General features: G+C 34.2%; 1 protein-coding gene across 7 annotated transcripts in view; it reads left to right on the top strand.

The window, feature by feature from the left end:
• Positions 1–17,825, top strand: part of Tbck (TBC1 domain containing kinase) — a 242,881-nt gene that overhangs the window by 186,474 nt on the left and 38,582 nt on the right. For 6 of the 7 annotated variants that reach the window (XM_048813694.1, XM_048813691.1, XM_015484618.2 and 3 more), the window contains one exon: positions 12,773–12,932. In XM_048813694.1, coding sequence (XP_048669651.1) covers positions 12,773–12,932 — 160 coding nt within the window. Of the gene's footprint in view, positions 1–12,772; positions 12,933–16,347; positions 17,816–17,825 lie in introns of those variants that run through there. The other variant, XM_048813690.1, reaches the window with a different exon arrangement.

Below are 17,825 nucleotides of genomic sequence, written 5' to 3'. Positions count from 1 at the left end.
TCCCTCCTCTCTACTGAATCTAAAGTAACTCTATTCTTCCTTAGCTCCTGCCTCTTGCTGAATTAGCATCTTATATCAGAGGAAATATTCTGCCTTTGGTTTTTTGAGATTGTTTTATTTAACTTAGCATGATTCTCCAGCTTCATCCATTTACCCCCAAATGCCATCATTTCATTCTTTAAGACTGAGTGATATTCCATCGTGTGTGTGTGTGTGTTGTGTGTGTGCGCGCGCACGCGCACGTCACATTTTCTTTATCCATTCATCTGTTGAAGGGCTCCTAGGTTGGTTCCACAGTTTAGTTATTGTGAGTTGAGCTGCTATCAACATTGATGTTGCTGCATCTCTGTAATATGCTGATTTTAAGTCATTTGGTTATAAACTGAGGAGCGGAAGCTAGGTCAAATGGTGGTTCCAGTCCAGGTTTTCTGAGGAATCTTCACACTGCTTTCCATAATGGTTGCACAAATTTGCAGTCCCATCAGCAATGTATGAATGTACCTTTTTCCTCACATCCTCACAACATTTATTGTTGTTTGTATTCTTGATAATTGCCATTCTGACTGGAGTGAGATGAAATCTTAGTTTTGATTTGCATTTCTCTAATTGCTGAAGGGGTTGAACATTTTTTCATATATTTGTTTATTATTTCTTCTTCTATGAAGTGTTTGTTTAGTTCTTTAGCCCATTTATTGATTGGTTATTTGGGTTTTTGGTGTTAAGAGTTTTTTTTTAATTCTTTATATCCTGGAGATTAATGCTCTATCTGAGATGCATGTGGTAAAGACTCTCCCATTCTATAGGCTCTCTTCACAGTGATTGTTTTCCTTTGCTGACAAGCTTTTTAGTTTGAATCCATCTCATTTATTGATTCTTGATTTTACTTCTTGCACTTTAGAGGTCTTGTTAAGGAAATCAGATCCTAGGCCAACATGGTGAAGATTTGGGCCTACTTTTTCTTCTAGTAGGCACATTTACAGAACTGCTTGAACAATTAATTCTTAAAATGTTAGGAAATGGAGAATACAGTTTGAAAGCCTACAATTTCAAATGATACATCCCAATCTTTTTGTGAAAAGTTGCTACTTTTTATTTTCCCTAAGCTATGAGACCCTTGAGTTTGGAGAGAGTATAGATGTGATGTCCCTGGCTGGTTGCTAGGGCTTTATGTATACTGGAAGTTCCTGGCAGAGAGGGTATGTGGCATACCCCCACAAAAGGCATGAAATTTCAGTTGAATAGTCCTGCTTTAGAAGTTCTTACAATCTGATACTTTAAGGGTTTAATATTTTTTAACTTTTTAGGGTATCTTGTGCTTGAGCCTTTAGTCAAAATCATTCTCTCATGAAACCATCAAAAACATACAGCATATAGTCCTGTTTTAATTTTAAAGAGTATTACTAGAATAATAAATGAACATCACTCCTCTAATATTTCCCTTCAAATAATTTAGCTATTTTAGATTTAAAAACATACAATATGAAAGTGGCATTCATTCCAATATTCTCCAGCTTCATAATCTTAATTTCTTTTCACTGATACTCTCCTTTATGTTCTTCTAGATGTATACAAACAAAAGAGAAGAAAAGAGAACAGCTGAACCTGAACATTGTTCCTTGATGAATATGGATGAATCTCTAATGTAGAAGTGCCCTTCAATGTCTAAAGTTAGAACTAAGAAAATAATTTACTTGGACATTTAACTGCCTATCTATGATTGTAGGTTAAAGGAAGAGAATCAGTGTTACTCTGTGCCACTTTTGAATGGGGTAGGTTCAGGCAATGAAGACAATAAAATGAAATCATCCATTTTTGGCTATTCTGAAGAGCCTAACCTATGAAGTTTTTTAAGTCTCCTTTTGTGAAAGCTTCCTTTAAAACTAAAGGGTTTTTTAAAAATAATTTTTATTAGTGTATATTAATCATACAGAATAGTGGATTTCATTATGGCATGTTTATACATGCTTATGACATGGTTTAATCAAAGTCATTTCCCCATTACCTTTCTCTTTTCTCCCTCTGGTCCCTTTCCTCCCTTTTGCATTCATAACATCCTTCATTTTTTTTCCCTTCAGTTTCTGTATATGAGAGAAAACATATAATACTTACCTTTCTTTCTGAGTCTGGCTTATTTTGCTTACCATGATGCTCTCCAGTTCCATCTATTTTCCTGCAAATGTTTTTCTTAATGGCAGAATAAAATTCCATTGCGTATATATACTACATTTTCTTTATTCATCTCTTGATTAACAACAAGGATGATTTCATCCCTTGTTATCGTGAATTTTTTTGTGATAAACAGAAATATGATATCTTTAGTTAAGAATTTAAAACTGAAAATTTATAATTTTAAAGTATGCTGATTTTAAATCTTTGGAGAAATATCAAGGAGTGGTGTATTGCTGGATCATATGGCAGTTCTATTATTAGCTCTTTGAGGAACCTCCATACTGATTTCCATAGTGGCTGGACTATTTTACATTCCTACCTACCAACAATGTGTAAAAGTCCCTTTTTCTCCACATCCTCATTTATTGTTCTGTGTGTTTTTGAAGATTTCCATTCTGATTGGCACAAAATGGAATATCGGGGTAAGTTTGATTTGCATTTCTCTGAGGGCTAAAAATTATAATTCATATAATTATTAGTTTTTCATATAATAATTCTCTTTCATGTATTGTTGGTCATCTGAACTTCTTTTGAGAAGTAGATACTTCATTTTCCATTTGTCCACATGAATGGGTTTTTTTAAATTTGATATTGATTTTTTGAGTTCTTAATATATTCTGGATATTAGTTCCTAATTAAGAAAACTTTTCTGACAAAGATTCCTTCCAGTTCTGTAGGCTGTCTCTTCATGTTGTTGTTTTCTTTCCTGCTGTGCAGAAGCTTTTTAATTTTATGCCATCCAACTTATTGACTCTTGTTATTATTTCCTGACCCATAGAACTCTTTGTATGTTGATTCATCCTTTGTTTTCTTCTAGCAATTGCAAAGTTTCTGATCTTATACCTATGTCCTTGATCCATTTTCAGCTAACTTTTGTACAAGGTGAGAGATAGGGATCTAGTTTTATTCTTCTACATATATCCAGTTTTCCCAGAACGATTTGTTCAGGAGGTTGTCTTTTCTCCAGCATATATTCTTGATACCTCTGTGAAGAATCAGTTGATTATAAGTATTTGATTTGTCTCTGTCTTCTATTCTACTTCATTGTCTATTTTTATGCCAACCCCATGCTGTTTTTGTTACTGTGGCTCTGTAGTAATTTAAAACTAAGATATTCTTGAAGTTAGACCATTTATCCTCACGACATTTCTAAATTTTTCCTCTACCACATATCTACTACTTTTACACTTCTGAGTTCCAAATATTGCTACCTGTATTTCATAGTGCTTTGAGAGAAGCCAATTTCTAAACTTTTCTCAGAGTCATTGGTTATCATTAAATCTCTATTAATATCATGAAACTGTGAACAATGGAGAGCTATACATCCAACAATACCCTTTGATTGAGTTGTCTAAACTATTTATGACCTTCCAAGGCTGAAAGAAGCATAAGCTTTTTATAAATCTTCTGTGTTCTGTACTGTTTGATTATATTATACTATAATAACATTTCCTTGTAATTATTCATGCTAAATCCTATTTTTAAGGAATTAGAGACAATGGAAAGATATGTGCATAGTAATAAATACATTCATAAATTTAGTGCTTAGAATCAGTGTGATTATTTGATATTTTTAGATATCACCATCATTGACAGCAACTGCTAATATTACTCTCTATAGTGCTATGGATAATTTTTTAAGAAGAAGACATAAAATATAGTTCTTATTTGCCAGGTTGCTTCAGTATGAGGACTGTAAAACACTAAAATGTTTTATGCAAAAAGACAAATGAATAGTAAAGACAATCTGTAATAAGAGCCGAATGAGCAATACAAACAAAGAATACACCAGCAAGGACCTAATATCTGGATAAGAGTAACAGATAGGTATAGAACTCATGTGCTTTTAATATTTATAACCCCAACACCAGGGTTGGCACCTAGAAAGTATCCAGAAAATATTTACAGAAGGAAAAAGGCAGAATGATATACCCACAATCTCCTATGGTACACTTCAAAGTTAAACATCAAGATTCTTTTGGCATGTGTCTGAGGTTGTAGCTCAGTGCCAGAGCACTTGTCTTAACACACGTGAGGCACTGGGTTTGATCCACAGCACCACATAAAAATAAATAAATATAATAAAGGTATTATGTCCATCTACAACTAAAAAATATTATAAAAGTCATTTGGCAATATATAAACTCTTCTTGCACTCTATAGCTGAGACCCTTTTCCCTTTAAGCCTGGAAGTAAGACAGTACTTACAAGAAAGCAGTAGAATCAAAATTTAGAGTTGAAGTACTCATCTAATTAATATTCATTAATTGAGTAAATATTTATTGTATTATTGATTGTGTGCCATATAATGTAGATTTGGTAGAACTGTTGATAAACAAAGTGACAAAATTACTTGAACTTCTGGAAATCTCATTTTAATTGGAAAGATAAGCATACCTCTAAAATGATCTTAAATGACAAAAAAAAAAATGTTAATTAAGTAAAAAAATAAAGCAGGAAAGAAGATAGGAAGTTGTTTTAGTCAGCTTTTTTGCTGCTATGACTTAAAGACCCAACCAGCACAACTGTAGAAGAGGAAGTTTATTTGAGGGTTCTGTTTCAGAAGCCTTAGTCCATAGAAGGTCAGCTTCCTTGCTCAGGGCTCAAGGTGAGGGAGAACATGATGGCAGGAGAGTGTGGAAAAGGAAGCAGCTCACATGATGATTAGAAAGCAGAGAGTCCACTCTCCAGAAACAAAATATATACCCCAATGAACCACTTCCTCCAGCCACACCCCACCTGCCTCCAGTTATCACTCAGTTTAATCCCACCAGGGATTAAAATTCACTGATTAGGTTAAGGATATGAGCCAATCATTTCTCCTCCAAACCTTGCTTTATCTCACATGTGAGTTTTCAGGGGACAACACATCTAAATCATAACAGTACTGTTAGAATTCAAATATAATACTCAAGGAGAACATTGAGATGATGATATTTCAACAGAGTCAAATGATGTGAAGAGGTGGGCTATAAAAGACATGGAAGGGATTTCTAAGCAAGAATTTCTGACATATGAATACATGGCTTGGCATTTTTGACCAACAAGGAGACCAGCAAAGTAAGAGATGGAGTCAGAGAATAGAAAATTATCAAAACCAACAGAAGTTTTGGGGTGGTCAGAAATCTCAACAGTATATTTTAGAGTTATTATTTCACCTTATACCATTACTCAATAATTCCTGAAAATCCAAAACTTGAGATTTTTTGATTTAGAACTTTATGGAAGATGCAAATATATGCAGCAGCAACAATGTGTACTGTATTTGTTATTTTAAAATGAGAGACACTTAGAATGAGTAAATATAAGAGAATTAATTGTTAATGATAGCTACCATTAAGCTTTTACACCGTCCTAAGCATGGTTCTAGTTCTATGATGTGGATGTATTTAACATCTCTAGTTTACTGATGAAGAAACAGGATTAAAGAAATGAAGCAACTTCCCAAGGCCATAAAATTGGCTAACTTGCTCCTAAACCTTTATACTATTTGACAGGCACCTATCTAGTCTCTGCATAGGATGTTAAGCATAAACAAGATTGAGGCAAATGAGTTTATACAAATTAATGACTGAATTAATGTAATGTATTTTTTTAAATAATTTCATTTCTCTCTTGCCACAAACATGTTTTCCACTCCTGTTTACAATGGGAGGAATGGAATGTTCTATATCACATTTTCTTTCTTCAAAGAAAGTTACTTTTGAAATGTTGTTTAAAATATTTTCTAAATTGCCTATTGTTTTCCTATATTGTCTTTATCTTCTACTTTATATTGTTGAAATGCAATATTTGGGCTTTGCTCTATAGACAGCCACGGAAAGCTTCTTATCAGGAATATATTTAGGAATAAATTTTTGAAGGAATAAATTTTTAACTTGACAACATCATAAATAAAATGGCTTTTCAGAAAAGGTGAAAGTTGGAGGAAGCAGCTACATTTGCAGTAGCTAAGCTCAAAGTAATCAGTGTCTAAAGTAGACAGTAATGGGAATAGAGATGGACAGAAGAGTAAAATGTTAGAAGGGGCCACTAATATGTTAAAAATGGAGGATTTGGGGGCTGAGAATGCAATTCAAATACACTGCAACAATAGAGTTAGCAAGGAAATGATATCTGAACAATTTTTATTTCAGTTAATATTATTTAGTTACATTACGTATGGAGAAACTGGGTTTAATTCCGTTTTCCTTTTTTGGCTACTGATATACTAACAGTATAGCCTTCAGGGCTTAAAGATTTATAACACTAATTAAAATTAGCACAGCAAACAAACTTACATAAAGGTATGTACACTTTCATAATTGCTCTGGCAAGATTGGTGTACTTTATCTGTACAGGTATGATGTCACTAAGTTTGGTACCCAGCAAAAATACTGTGTTCTTTTAGGATTTAGAAAAAAATGAGATTATTTCTGTGTTGAATTTTGAGAGCATTTTTAAAGGGATTTTAAAAATCTTTTGGTAAAGTGAAGAATCTTTCTGGAATATGAGCATTCATAAAACTGATTTTTTTCCTATCTGCTTAATTAAAGTATAGTATATCTGCTTACTGTAGCATTACATAGACTGATTTAGGAATAAAAGAAAGTCTTCATATCTTAGAAACCTAGAAGATAATATATGCCATCCCTGCCTGTTAATGCTATTCTGATAGCCCAATTCTTTTATCACAATGAATTTAAAAATTTTTTTCAGATCTGTTTGTCCACGGGACTACCATGTTTTATTTTTTATTTTTATTTTTTTAAAGAAAGAGTGAGAGAGGGAGAGAGAGAGAGAAAGAATTTTAATATTTATTTTTTAGTTATCGGCAGACACAACATCTTTGTATGTGGTGCTGAGGATCGAACCCGGGCCGCACGCATGCCAGGCAAGCACGCTACCGCTTGAGCCACATCCCAGCCCCTACCATGTTTTATTAAGTGGAAAAATTTTATTATAATCTCACTTGAATGCTCTTTGGCAGTGTCTACCAGATAGAATGTAGAGCTGTAGTATTGGAAGGGTATAGCTTATTGCCTGGTCACCAAGTATCAAAGAAAACTCATGAGTATATTGGAATGTGTCCTATAGTATAAAGTAGTAAACAGCTTTGTACAAATACTCTGAGTAACTGCTGTAATAACTGGATAATTTCATAAGTACAGATTAAACATCTCTTATCCAAAATACTCAGTACCAGTAGTGTTTTGATTGAGATTTTTTTTTTTTTTTGAAATTTATCTGAACATAATGAGATTTCTTAGGGATGGAATCCAAATCTAAACATAAAATTTATTTACATTTCACATACAGTTTATACACATATCCTGATACAATATGTGTAATAATTTGTACATGAAACAAAGTTTCTTGGTTTGAAATTTCCACTTGTGATATCATGTGAGAGTTTTAAGATTTTGAAATATTTTATATTTCAGATTTTGGGGCTAAATTTGGGGGCTCAAACTATATTTTTATAGTAGAGAGTTAATTGTAATTCCTACTGTCTTTTTTAATCATGATTTTTAATTCCTTCAAGAATTTCATCAAAATTTCTAATTTCACTTGGACACTGAAAAGTTAAAAATTATTGTTTATTGGTATTGTCATTTTTACCAAAATCAAACTGAAAATTATAGTGGGCATTGTTGGAATTACACTATCAAGATGCATATATGATTGAGGCTAATCACCACATAATACTTTGGCCTCTGGGTTCAATCCCCAGTACCAAAAATAAATAAATAATTTTGCATCTACTTCTTGTATAATCCTAAACTGGGTATTTTGAAGCTGAAGCTTTATAAGTTCTTAATTTGTAAATAGCTTAGTGCCTGGCTATTGAGAAGTATACTTAGTACAGAACCTCTTTGTGTTTGTGCTTACATGAAATAGCTTTTTTGAAATGCAAAAGGTTAAAACAGAGAATTTAGATTTTTATCTAGAATATAAGGAAAGCAATGAAGTGACAGTCATAATCCTAAAATATGTAATGTTGCATATTCATTTCACAACACTATCTTGCTGTAAAGAATCTTTACATATTTGTCTTTCACAGCAGGACAGTGAATTGAAACCAATTCACAGAGAAAGAGCTTATCAATGCATATTTTCTGTCCTTTTGCTGTCCTTATCAGATTTAGCCCAGGAATGATCACTTGAAGTTGCCAAATATGAAACACTGTGTTCTATTTTACTATTCTAATTTAATATAAAATACATAAAAATATGCACTTTGCTTCTTTTTTAAATACATAATATGCACAGTATTTTATTGTGATTATGAAGGACTCAAAAGTAGCTGGGTATGGTGGGAGGTTGTAATTCCAGCAACTGGGAGGCTGAGGCAGAAGGATTGTAAATTCAAAGCTAGCCCCAGCAAGTTAGTGAGGCCCTAAGCAACTTAGTGAGACCTTGTCTCAAATCAAAAAATAAAAAGAGCCAGAGATATGGCTCAGTAGTAAAGTGTCCCTAGGTTTAGTCCCAATATATCCCCTGCAAAAAATATGGGAAAAGAATATTCAACTACATACCTTTGCAATATAATCTGGTCATCTTCTTTAAGATATTTAGAAATTACCTAAAAAAGTTCTGCTTCCTCTTATTATGTCTTTCACATAAGAATCTGAATTGTAAGCAGTGAAACTAAATTTTTAAGGAAGAAAACAAAGGATTCTTAAATGACGGAAGTTGTCTTCTTCATTATCCAACTAATTTAAACAAACAAACCAAAAAAAAAAAAAACTATTGGATGAGGCTGTACTAATGTACTAATGTGTAACTAGGCCAATCTCATTCTCCTCTGCTGCTTACCAGTCATGCTGTTAAGGATAGAAAACTTGGAGGTTCAACAACTTTGTCTGTAATCATTCATGCTTAGTCTTTTAGGTGCTAGAAGTTTCATGACAAAGAAGATTCTTGGATGAGTGCTCAGATGTTTTCCAGGACTTTTTGATTCTAAACTAAGAATAAGGGAACTTATTAGTTAATGCTATTTCTTCTGTGTCTTGTCTTCCAAAGTATAACCAAACAAAGGTCTTAAGTAATTTTATGTTTTGGATATTAACTTTCCTCTTCCCAACAATTTTTATTGCCATCATATTTTATCAAGCATTTTAGCATTTAATCCATACTTTTAAAAAACATAAAGCATAACCAACAGTAAATTCTAGGACAATAACAAGTTATGACATACTTCTAGTGACTAAAAGGCAGTTTAGACAAACTTTTAAAAAATAAATGAGAGTGAAACCACAAATTCATGGCTACTTTTTAAACCCAATATTTACAGAATTTAGCTTTACAACAATTTTTCTTCAGAGTAAAGGACTTGTAATTTCTAATATGTGGCTGAACAAATTTTATGCAAGAGGTACTCAACATGACCTTCCGTTGTAAAGCTTAACACAGCCTGAACATTGTCCTTTGTTTCTGATTTTCAAGGAAAAGAATTGGATTGGCTCTGCCTATAACAGCTATCTGTCTACCTTCACCCTCCCTCCCCAGTATCCTGTCAGCCAAGGTGGTGGCAGGGTTATCTAATACAAACATGACAGCCTGGGCTCACCCTTTCACCAAGGGCAGTGGCTGGGGCTCTTTCAAACAAAGTGAGGAGCAAGCAGGTAATATAAACATTTCTGCCACAGCAGTTGACTAGTATAGATTTGTATTGCTTTTGCTACTGTGAAAGCACTAGAAAGAAAAGATGTTCACACTTGATAAGTGCTGTTTCATAAACACAGAAACTATCTCTAGCAATTGATTCAGACCTGACAGATATAGATCTGTTTGCTGAGAACAAATGAGTTGTCAGGTTCTTGGTTGGTTATCATAATTTTTATTTTAAGATATACCTTTGCTAAAAACAAAAGTATTATCTTTTTTTTTTAAGTACTGTCAGGATAATTGTATTCATGGGTAAAGTCTTTACTATTCATGAGAACTACAGTTGAGAGTATTGAATAATTATAAATGTTTGAGAAACTAATGCTTATAAAGTCTAAGGGTATTCTTCCCAATGTTATGAATTCTCTGCAAATGCTAGAAGACTCTAACTAAACAACATACACAGAAATTCCAATGTTGATTCCATCTTTTCGTTTTTTCTGAACCTATTTTATGGTTGTTTCTCTCATTATTAATGCCAAACTTTTTCTTTAAAAAAAAAAAAAAGCAATGAAGTAGCAGCTGAACTGCAAATTTAAGATATATGAAATGTTATCAGTCTCCACCATCATTTTTTTTTCCAGTGTTGGGGATTGGATCCTGGGCCTCACACATGTTATTTCCCATCATTCTAGAGAACTAAAGCTTGGAATTTTTCAACTCTTCATTGATGACAGAAAGGAAAAGTATAAGGGAGAGAGAAAGAAAATAGTGTAAAAGATGACTACAAACTCTTGGGTTATTGAAAAATTCTCATTTCAATAAATAATTCCAATTTTTCTCCCTTCTCTGTGATGAATTTTGGGGGAAAATATTACTTGCTTGTGTCATAATGTTTTAAAACTATTAATTTACATAACGAAAGTGGAAGTTTGAGAAAATGACTATTAAACACATCAAATTCCTTTCATGGTAGTCATCACTAATCAAGAAAAGGAAAAGATACTGCCTAAATTTCTTATAAATTAGTCTGTATATTTACTCCTCTTTTTTTCTCCACAGAGTCTCCTAAATGCAAATGTAGTACTTAGCTTTTCTGCCTAAAACCCTTTTTCACTGTTCTTAGAATAAAGTCCAATATTATCAACAAGGCCCTGTGTATCTGGCCCCTCCCTCCTTTTCCAGGCCCCTCATACCTATACTCCTCCATGTTGTCTAAATTTCACTGCCAGTGGCCTTCCTGCCTTTCTCTTTATTGGCCATGTATCTTCCCACTATAAAACAAAAATTTCTGCCTAAATTGTTATTGAAAGCAAAAATACCGAAATGGGAACAAACCTCAATATATCAGCAAGCTTTCTTTATTAAGCCGTAGAATGGCACATTTTCAGAGAAGAAAATGGTGAATGATTACAGGAGGGGTCTGATTTTTATAGTGTTTAAGTGAGATTTGGATCGCAAAAAGTGAGATTTGAATCATTTGAATCGGTTGGGCAGTCAGGAGGAACATTTGTGCAAGTTCAAATCCTAAATCAGGAAAACAGTTGCAAAAGTTCAAAACCCATTGTTGCTGGGAAAGGGTGAAAGTCCACAGCCCAGGGCCCATTGTATGCCCTTCTGGCCCTCCCAGGTCACACAGCTCTCCTTTCTCCCTAGGAGTTGTTATTCTCTTTTTCTTGTTATTTTCCAGATCTTTCAGTTATCACACCCTATTCCACTTCCATGTCATCCCTTTGCCTCGTTAACTTTTATTCAGGTATCATATACATTTCTTTTAGAGCAATGTTCACAGCTGTTTTATTTGAAGACTTATTTGATTAATGAGTATTTAAGAAAATCTTTCTCTATTCTATAATTCTATACAGAGAATCACCTTTTATTTTCCAAGGCTCCATTTTATTCAATTATACTTTTTTTTGGGGGGGGAGGTACCAGGGATTGCACTTAGGGGTACTCAACCACTGAGCCATATCCCCAGCCCTAGTTTGTTTGTTTGTTTGTTTGAGATGGGGTCTCACTGAGTTGCTTAGCACCTCGAAATTGCTAAGGCTTGCTTTGAACTCGGGAGCCTACTGTCTCAGCCTCTTGAGCAGATGGAATTATAGGCGTGCACCACCATGCCCATCTCAATTGTACTTTTTAATTATTTACTGGAACATATATTTTTTCTTTAAGATCTTATGACATTTCTAAATATTTTAAGCTAATGGATCCCCTAATTCCTAATAGTCAATAAGACCATCAGAACCCTTCTTGAGTATAAAAACAATAAAACATCACTACCTTCAGTATTCAGAGAACATAAAATTGGAAGTAATGAAAACATGAGATAAGTTTTCTTGAGAAACTAACCAACAATAAAAGTGTTTCCAACTAGTGCTAATTACCTGTTATAATCCTGAGTCCCATTTAGCAATGACTTGCCTAAAATGAATAGGCTTTTGCAGTATCACATTAGACCTGAGACTCTAATTACAGTAGCCAAACATGGTGGCACACACCTGTAATCCCAGTAGTTTGGGAGGCTGAGGCAAGAGGATCACAAGTTCTAAACCAGCCCCAGCAATGTAGAGAGGTCCTAAACAACTTTGTGAGATTCTTTCTCAAAATAAAAAAGGCTGGAGATGTGGCTCAGGGGTTGAGTGCCCCTGAGTTCAATCCCTGGTACAAAAAAATAAATAAAGCACAGAGGTAATAATGAACTGAAAGGTGTGAATATTGTACAACCCTTATGACTAACATCACTTTGCTGCATCAGGATCGCTTTCACAATTCATTTAAGGAGGAAGAATGTCATTACGTCCTTGGCTAGTCGTCTTTCTTTTTCTTTTCTACCTCATTTTCAGATTTAACTTTTTTTATTACCCTTCGAGGTACTTAATTCACTTAATAAAATATTCATGTGAGCATGGAGATGTTTGGTACTATCTCTGCAAACCAGTTACCTCTGGTTCTTTGAGACACTCAAGTCTGCACACACAAAAAAATGTTTTCCTTAAATTAACCTATACAGTTTTGTTCGAGGTCACATTTCAGGCAGCATCAACATTCCATTCAGTGCTGCATTCACTGCAGAAGGAGAGCTTACCCAGGGCCCTTACACCACTATGCTTCAGAACTTCAAGGGAAAGGTCATTGTTATCGTGGGCCATGTAGCAAAACACACAGCTGAGGTAAGTATATTCAGAAATGTTATATGCATATATGATGAGTTATTTACCTGTTTATCATGTAGGATGTCTAAAAGCATGTTTCTTCATAAATGAAATGACCTTTGAAGATCTGTCTAGATTCTTTTTCCCTTAGTTTTCAACATGAGGACCCATAGTAAGTTAACTTCTGTTGTTTAGATGCCATTTGTCAAAAGTTCATATATATTAACTTGGTCTTAGTGTGGTGATAGTGAGAGGTCTGACCTTTAAGATATGGGACCTAGGGGCTGGGGATATACCTAAGTTGGTAGACTGCTTGTCTTGCATGCATAAGGCCCTGGGTTCAATCCCCAGCACGACACACAAAAAAAAAAAAAAAAAAAAAAAAAAAAAAAGGCAGTTGTTCCCTCCGAGCAGTTTTTCTCAAAAGAAAGAACACGACTGAGCCTTCCCAAATTTGTCAAATAAAAACCTGTACTTCCCTGGACAGAAAGAATAAGGGTACCAGCCAGCCTCTAAATGCTCCTAAACATCCTAATCATTATATTAACCTCAAGTTGTGCTTATTCTAAATTTACCATTAAAGTGAAAAGGTATATGTGTATATACACATGTGTGTGTTTATATGTACATGTATGTATATTATATATGTGTGTCTGTAGACAACTCATGTCATTAAACACAAAGTTAAAAATATTTATCTTGTATTATATACAAGACACTGAAGTTCAACATATGAAGGATACCTGGTAGCATGAGTATTCAGATGAAATAATAAAAATATATGTCAAATAATAAAGAACTATCACATTCTAAATAAATAAATCACTGTTATGTTTATCAGAAGCCAGGTGCTATCAAACAGTTCCTTCTTCACATCCTCCATTCTGATTCATATTTGTAGACAGTGATGACAGAAAAAAAATCATATGCATAGCTATTAACACTTCAGTCCAACAACAGGAAATCATCATTATTTTTTTCCTTTGTAGTGCTGGGGTGTGAGCCTAGGGCCTTGCACATGCTACCACTGAACTATATCAGGAAATCATTTTTGATAAGCAGTTTTGTATATTTGTTTAGAAATGTATTTTTAATAATTTTTGTGATCATAGAATTGAAGAGAACTTTAGATATTTATTGTACTGTTTCATATTTTATCAACTGTTCAGCTCTGTATTAATTTACCAAAATTCCCCACTAAATTAGAAGCATCTTAATTTAAAGCATATTGATTGGAATTCATATTGATTGAGTATTCGTGGTTGTTCTGGATATCTTAGTCTTTTCCCCACTTCCCATCACAAATCCATTCTCCACCATTTGTCACCCCTCACCTGTCAGGGCCAACTTTCATGTATTCTGGATTCTAGTTGTTCAGCCAATTGGGAGGTCTGATAGATTATGGGAGGGAGAGGGATCAGGATATTTATCCCCCTAAATCCTCTGTCAAAATGGGGTTGTAGCTCATCTCACATGCATGAGGCACTGGGTTCAATAACACATAAATATAAATAAATAAACAAACAAATAAATATTGTGTCCGTCTACAACTAAAAAAATATTTTTAAAAAAATTATCTCAGGTTGGCTGTGTTCTTCTACTGAAAGATAACATTTCTCTCTACAACTCTTGAATTAGCCCCTGGTCAATACCCCTTGGCTCTAGAGGTGGCAATAGCTCTGCTTTTACTATAACTTCACTGTCCCTGTGGGTCTCATCCCACCTACACTTTTGTAATTAATCTCTTTGTAAGTTTATCACAAGGGTTTATTAAGTATTTAAACACATGGATTTTTGTTGTTGTTGTTGTTCAGTCTAGATTAGTTGCCCTGTTCTGTTTCTTACTAGTTTTGTTAATTTGTGTTAATAATATGACCTAAGTTGCCAATTATAAAAAGAAAATTAGAATTATAACTACCTCACAGCATGTTTTGGAAGATTTTGAGTTAGGCATATAAAGTTTATTGAAGAGTCTGATACTAGTAATCACTCAGTTAACAACAGCTATTAATTTTATTCTCTAGTACTGTTATTTGCATATGTGTGAATTTAATGAATGCTATTTTATGTATGTTGTTACTAAAAAGCTTCGAATTTGGGAGTACATCAACAAAATAACAGAGTAAGCAGCCCTAATCTTTCATCCCACCACAGAAATAACAAAAAACAAGCAATAAGAAAAAGAAACAAGTAGAAACTATACTGTGTTGAATAGAAGTGGTGAAAGAGGACATCCTTGTCTCCTTCCTAACCTCAGGAAAAAAGCTTTCAGTCTTCACCATTGAGTAGGATGTTAGCTTGTTTTTTTCATATGTGGTTTTTATCATGTAGTGGAAGTTCCCCTCTGTTTCTAGTTTATTCAGTGTTTTTGGCCTTAAACAGTATTGAATTTTGTCAAGTACTGATTTCATATTATGGACAATTAAATGTTTTCTTCACTTCCTTCTATTAATGTAGTCTATTATAACAATTGATATTTGTCAATGTTAAACCTTGTATTCCTAGCATAACCTCCAATTGGTCATGGTCTATAATCCTTTAAATATACTGCTAAATATACTCCCTAATATTTCCTTTAGGATTTTTGCACCAGTATAAATAGACTATTAGTCGATAGTTTCTTTTCTTTATCTGACTTTGGTATCAGACTAATGCTGGCACAGCATAATTTGAAAGTGTTTCCTCTTCCTCAACTTATTGGAAGGTCTTGAAAAATATTTTTTTTTTATTCTGGCCAGAGGAATAAGGCAAGATAATAATTTTTTTCAAACTGGAATATAAGTTACTTTTACCACAAACTAGATGGCTTTAAACATGAGAAATTTATTCTCTCATAATTCTAGAAACTAGAAGGCTAAAATCAAGGTGTTAGCAGAGGCATGCTTCCTCAGAGACTCCGAGTGGAAACATTTCTTGCTTTTTCCTAGCTTCTGGTCATGACCAGCAATACTTGTTTTTCCTTGATTTGTAGCTATATAATCTCTTGGCTGTCATCAGGTGGTATTCTCTCAGTGTAGTCTATCTCAATATTTCTTCTCTTTCTTATAAGGATGCCAGTTAAATTAAGGGCCCACTCTGCTCCAGTATGACCTCATATAGGGCCCTACCCTATTCCAAATAAGGTTACATTCTGATATCCTAAGAAAAAACATGCATTTTAGAGGGACATTGTCCAACCCAATACAGAATGAAAGAAGTAAAGCTTACTCTGCATAAGACATGATTTTATATTGAGAAAACTCCAAGAATGCACACACATAGATATAAGACTATTAGAATAAATGAATCCAGCAAAGTTTGAAGATAACAAAATCAACACACTAAAAAAAAAAAAAAAACACATGCAAAAAAAGATCAGTTGTATTTATATTTACTGAGGGGCACAGCGAGAAAGCAGCTGAGTAAGATCCTCTTATTGATCATCTTCCCGTAGGCACATCATGTTGAAAAGCTACGCATGCACCAAACCACCATCACAAGAGCTGAGGAAATTGGGAGAGAGACCATAGTGCCTGTTTTTAGTATAACAAAATGAAAATGTTATTGAATAAGGCAGGAAAGAAAGAATTACCCACAGAAGTCTTTCCCCTAACTCCAAGCAGCCCAATGGTGAAGGAGACAGAATTACATCCACTACCAGGCTTGCCATGATGACACACATTGCTGGATAAAGCCCTTTGACCTCAACCACCATTCCAATACTCATGGACTGAGCCCCTGAAACTGCATTAGGCATTGCCTTGGGTAGCAGAGCAGGAAACAAGGCTACAACTGATGGGGAGCCAGATATGAAAGCTAGCACAAGGCATTGTCTTGAAGCTCAGTGCCAGGCCCACCAAGTGATACCCAGCATGCAGCAGAAACTGAAGAAAGGCCCTGTACACAGGTCACAGCTCACAGAACCTATGGACCAGGCCTGGCATTAGAGAGATCATTGTGCTGGCAAGACATATAAATTTTGACCTATACCATTTCCATGCTTGCATGCGCCAAGGGCACACCTGTCGTTCTCCTGACACAATGCAGCTATGAAGCCAGGTGTACCCAACCAAAGGCCTGCCTCTGTTACCCATCCCCCAACCTTAAGCAGTGAATTATTGCCAGATGAGTATGATTATACCACAACAAATTTCACTTTTATATATTAATGCACTAATTAAAAATAATCAAAGGGAGATCAGCAGAGAGTAAACCCAGGCATTGGGGTGTGTTTGAAAAAAGAAGATACTAGGGAAGTGATCAAATTATGTGTTTGTACAAAAATGGCATACTGAATCCCACTATTATGTATAATGATAATGTACCAATAAAAAAATCTTGAAACAAATGAAAATGGAAACACAATATACCAACACTATGGGATATATCAAAAGTAGTACTAAGAGAAGACATTTTAACAATCAATGCCTACATCAAAAAGACAGAAAACTATCACTGCATGTCAAGGAACTAGAAAAACAGCAACAAACCAGAATTAGTAGAAAGAAAGCATTAGTGAAAATCAGAGCAGAAATAAATGACATAGAGACTTAAAAAACTACAAAATATCAATGAAACAAAAAGCCAGTTTGCTGAAAAGATAAGCAAAATAGACAAACCCTTACCTAGACTAGGAAAAAGAGATGAGAATGAAATAAAATCAGATTAAAAGGTACTACAACTGATGCCACAGAAACACAAAAGTTTATTAGAGATTATTATGAATAATATGCCAACAAATTCAATAACCTAGAAGAAATGGAAAAATTCCTACTTGCAAACTTTACCAAGACTGAATTATGAAGAACTAGATCTGATAACAAGTACCCAGAAGGAATTATCACTAAAAAACATTTTCTACAGATAGCTTTACTGATAAATTCTTCCAAACATTTGAGGAACTAATGGTAGTTCTCAAAAAAAAAAAAAAAA

Source organism: Marmota marmota, unplaced genomic scaffold (assembly GCF_001458135.2).
Source record: "Marmota marmota marmota unplaced genomic scaffold, marMar, whole genome shotgun sequence".
Classification (NCBI taxonomy): domain Eukaryota; kingdom Metazoa; phylum Chordata; class Mammalia; order Rodentia; family Sciuridae; genus Marmota; species Marmota marmota.
Note: the sequence above shows the minus strand (reverse complement) of the source record. Positions and strands in the feature narration are given on the sequence as shown.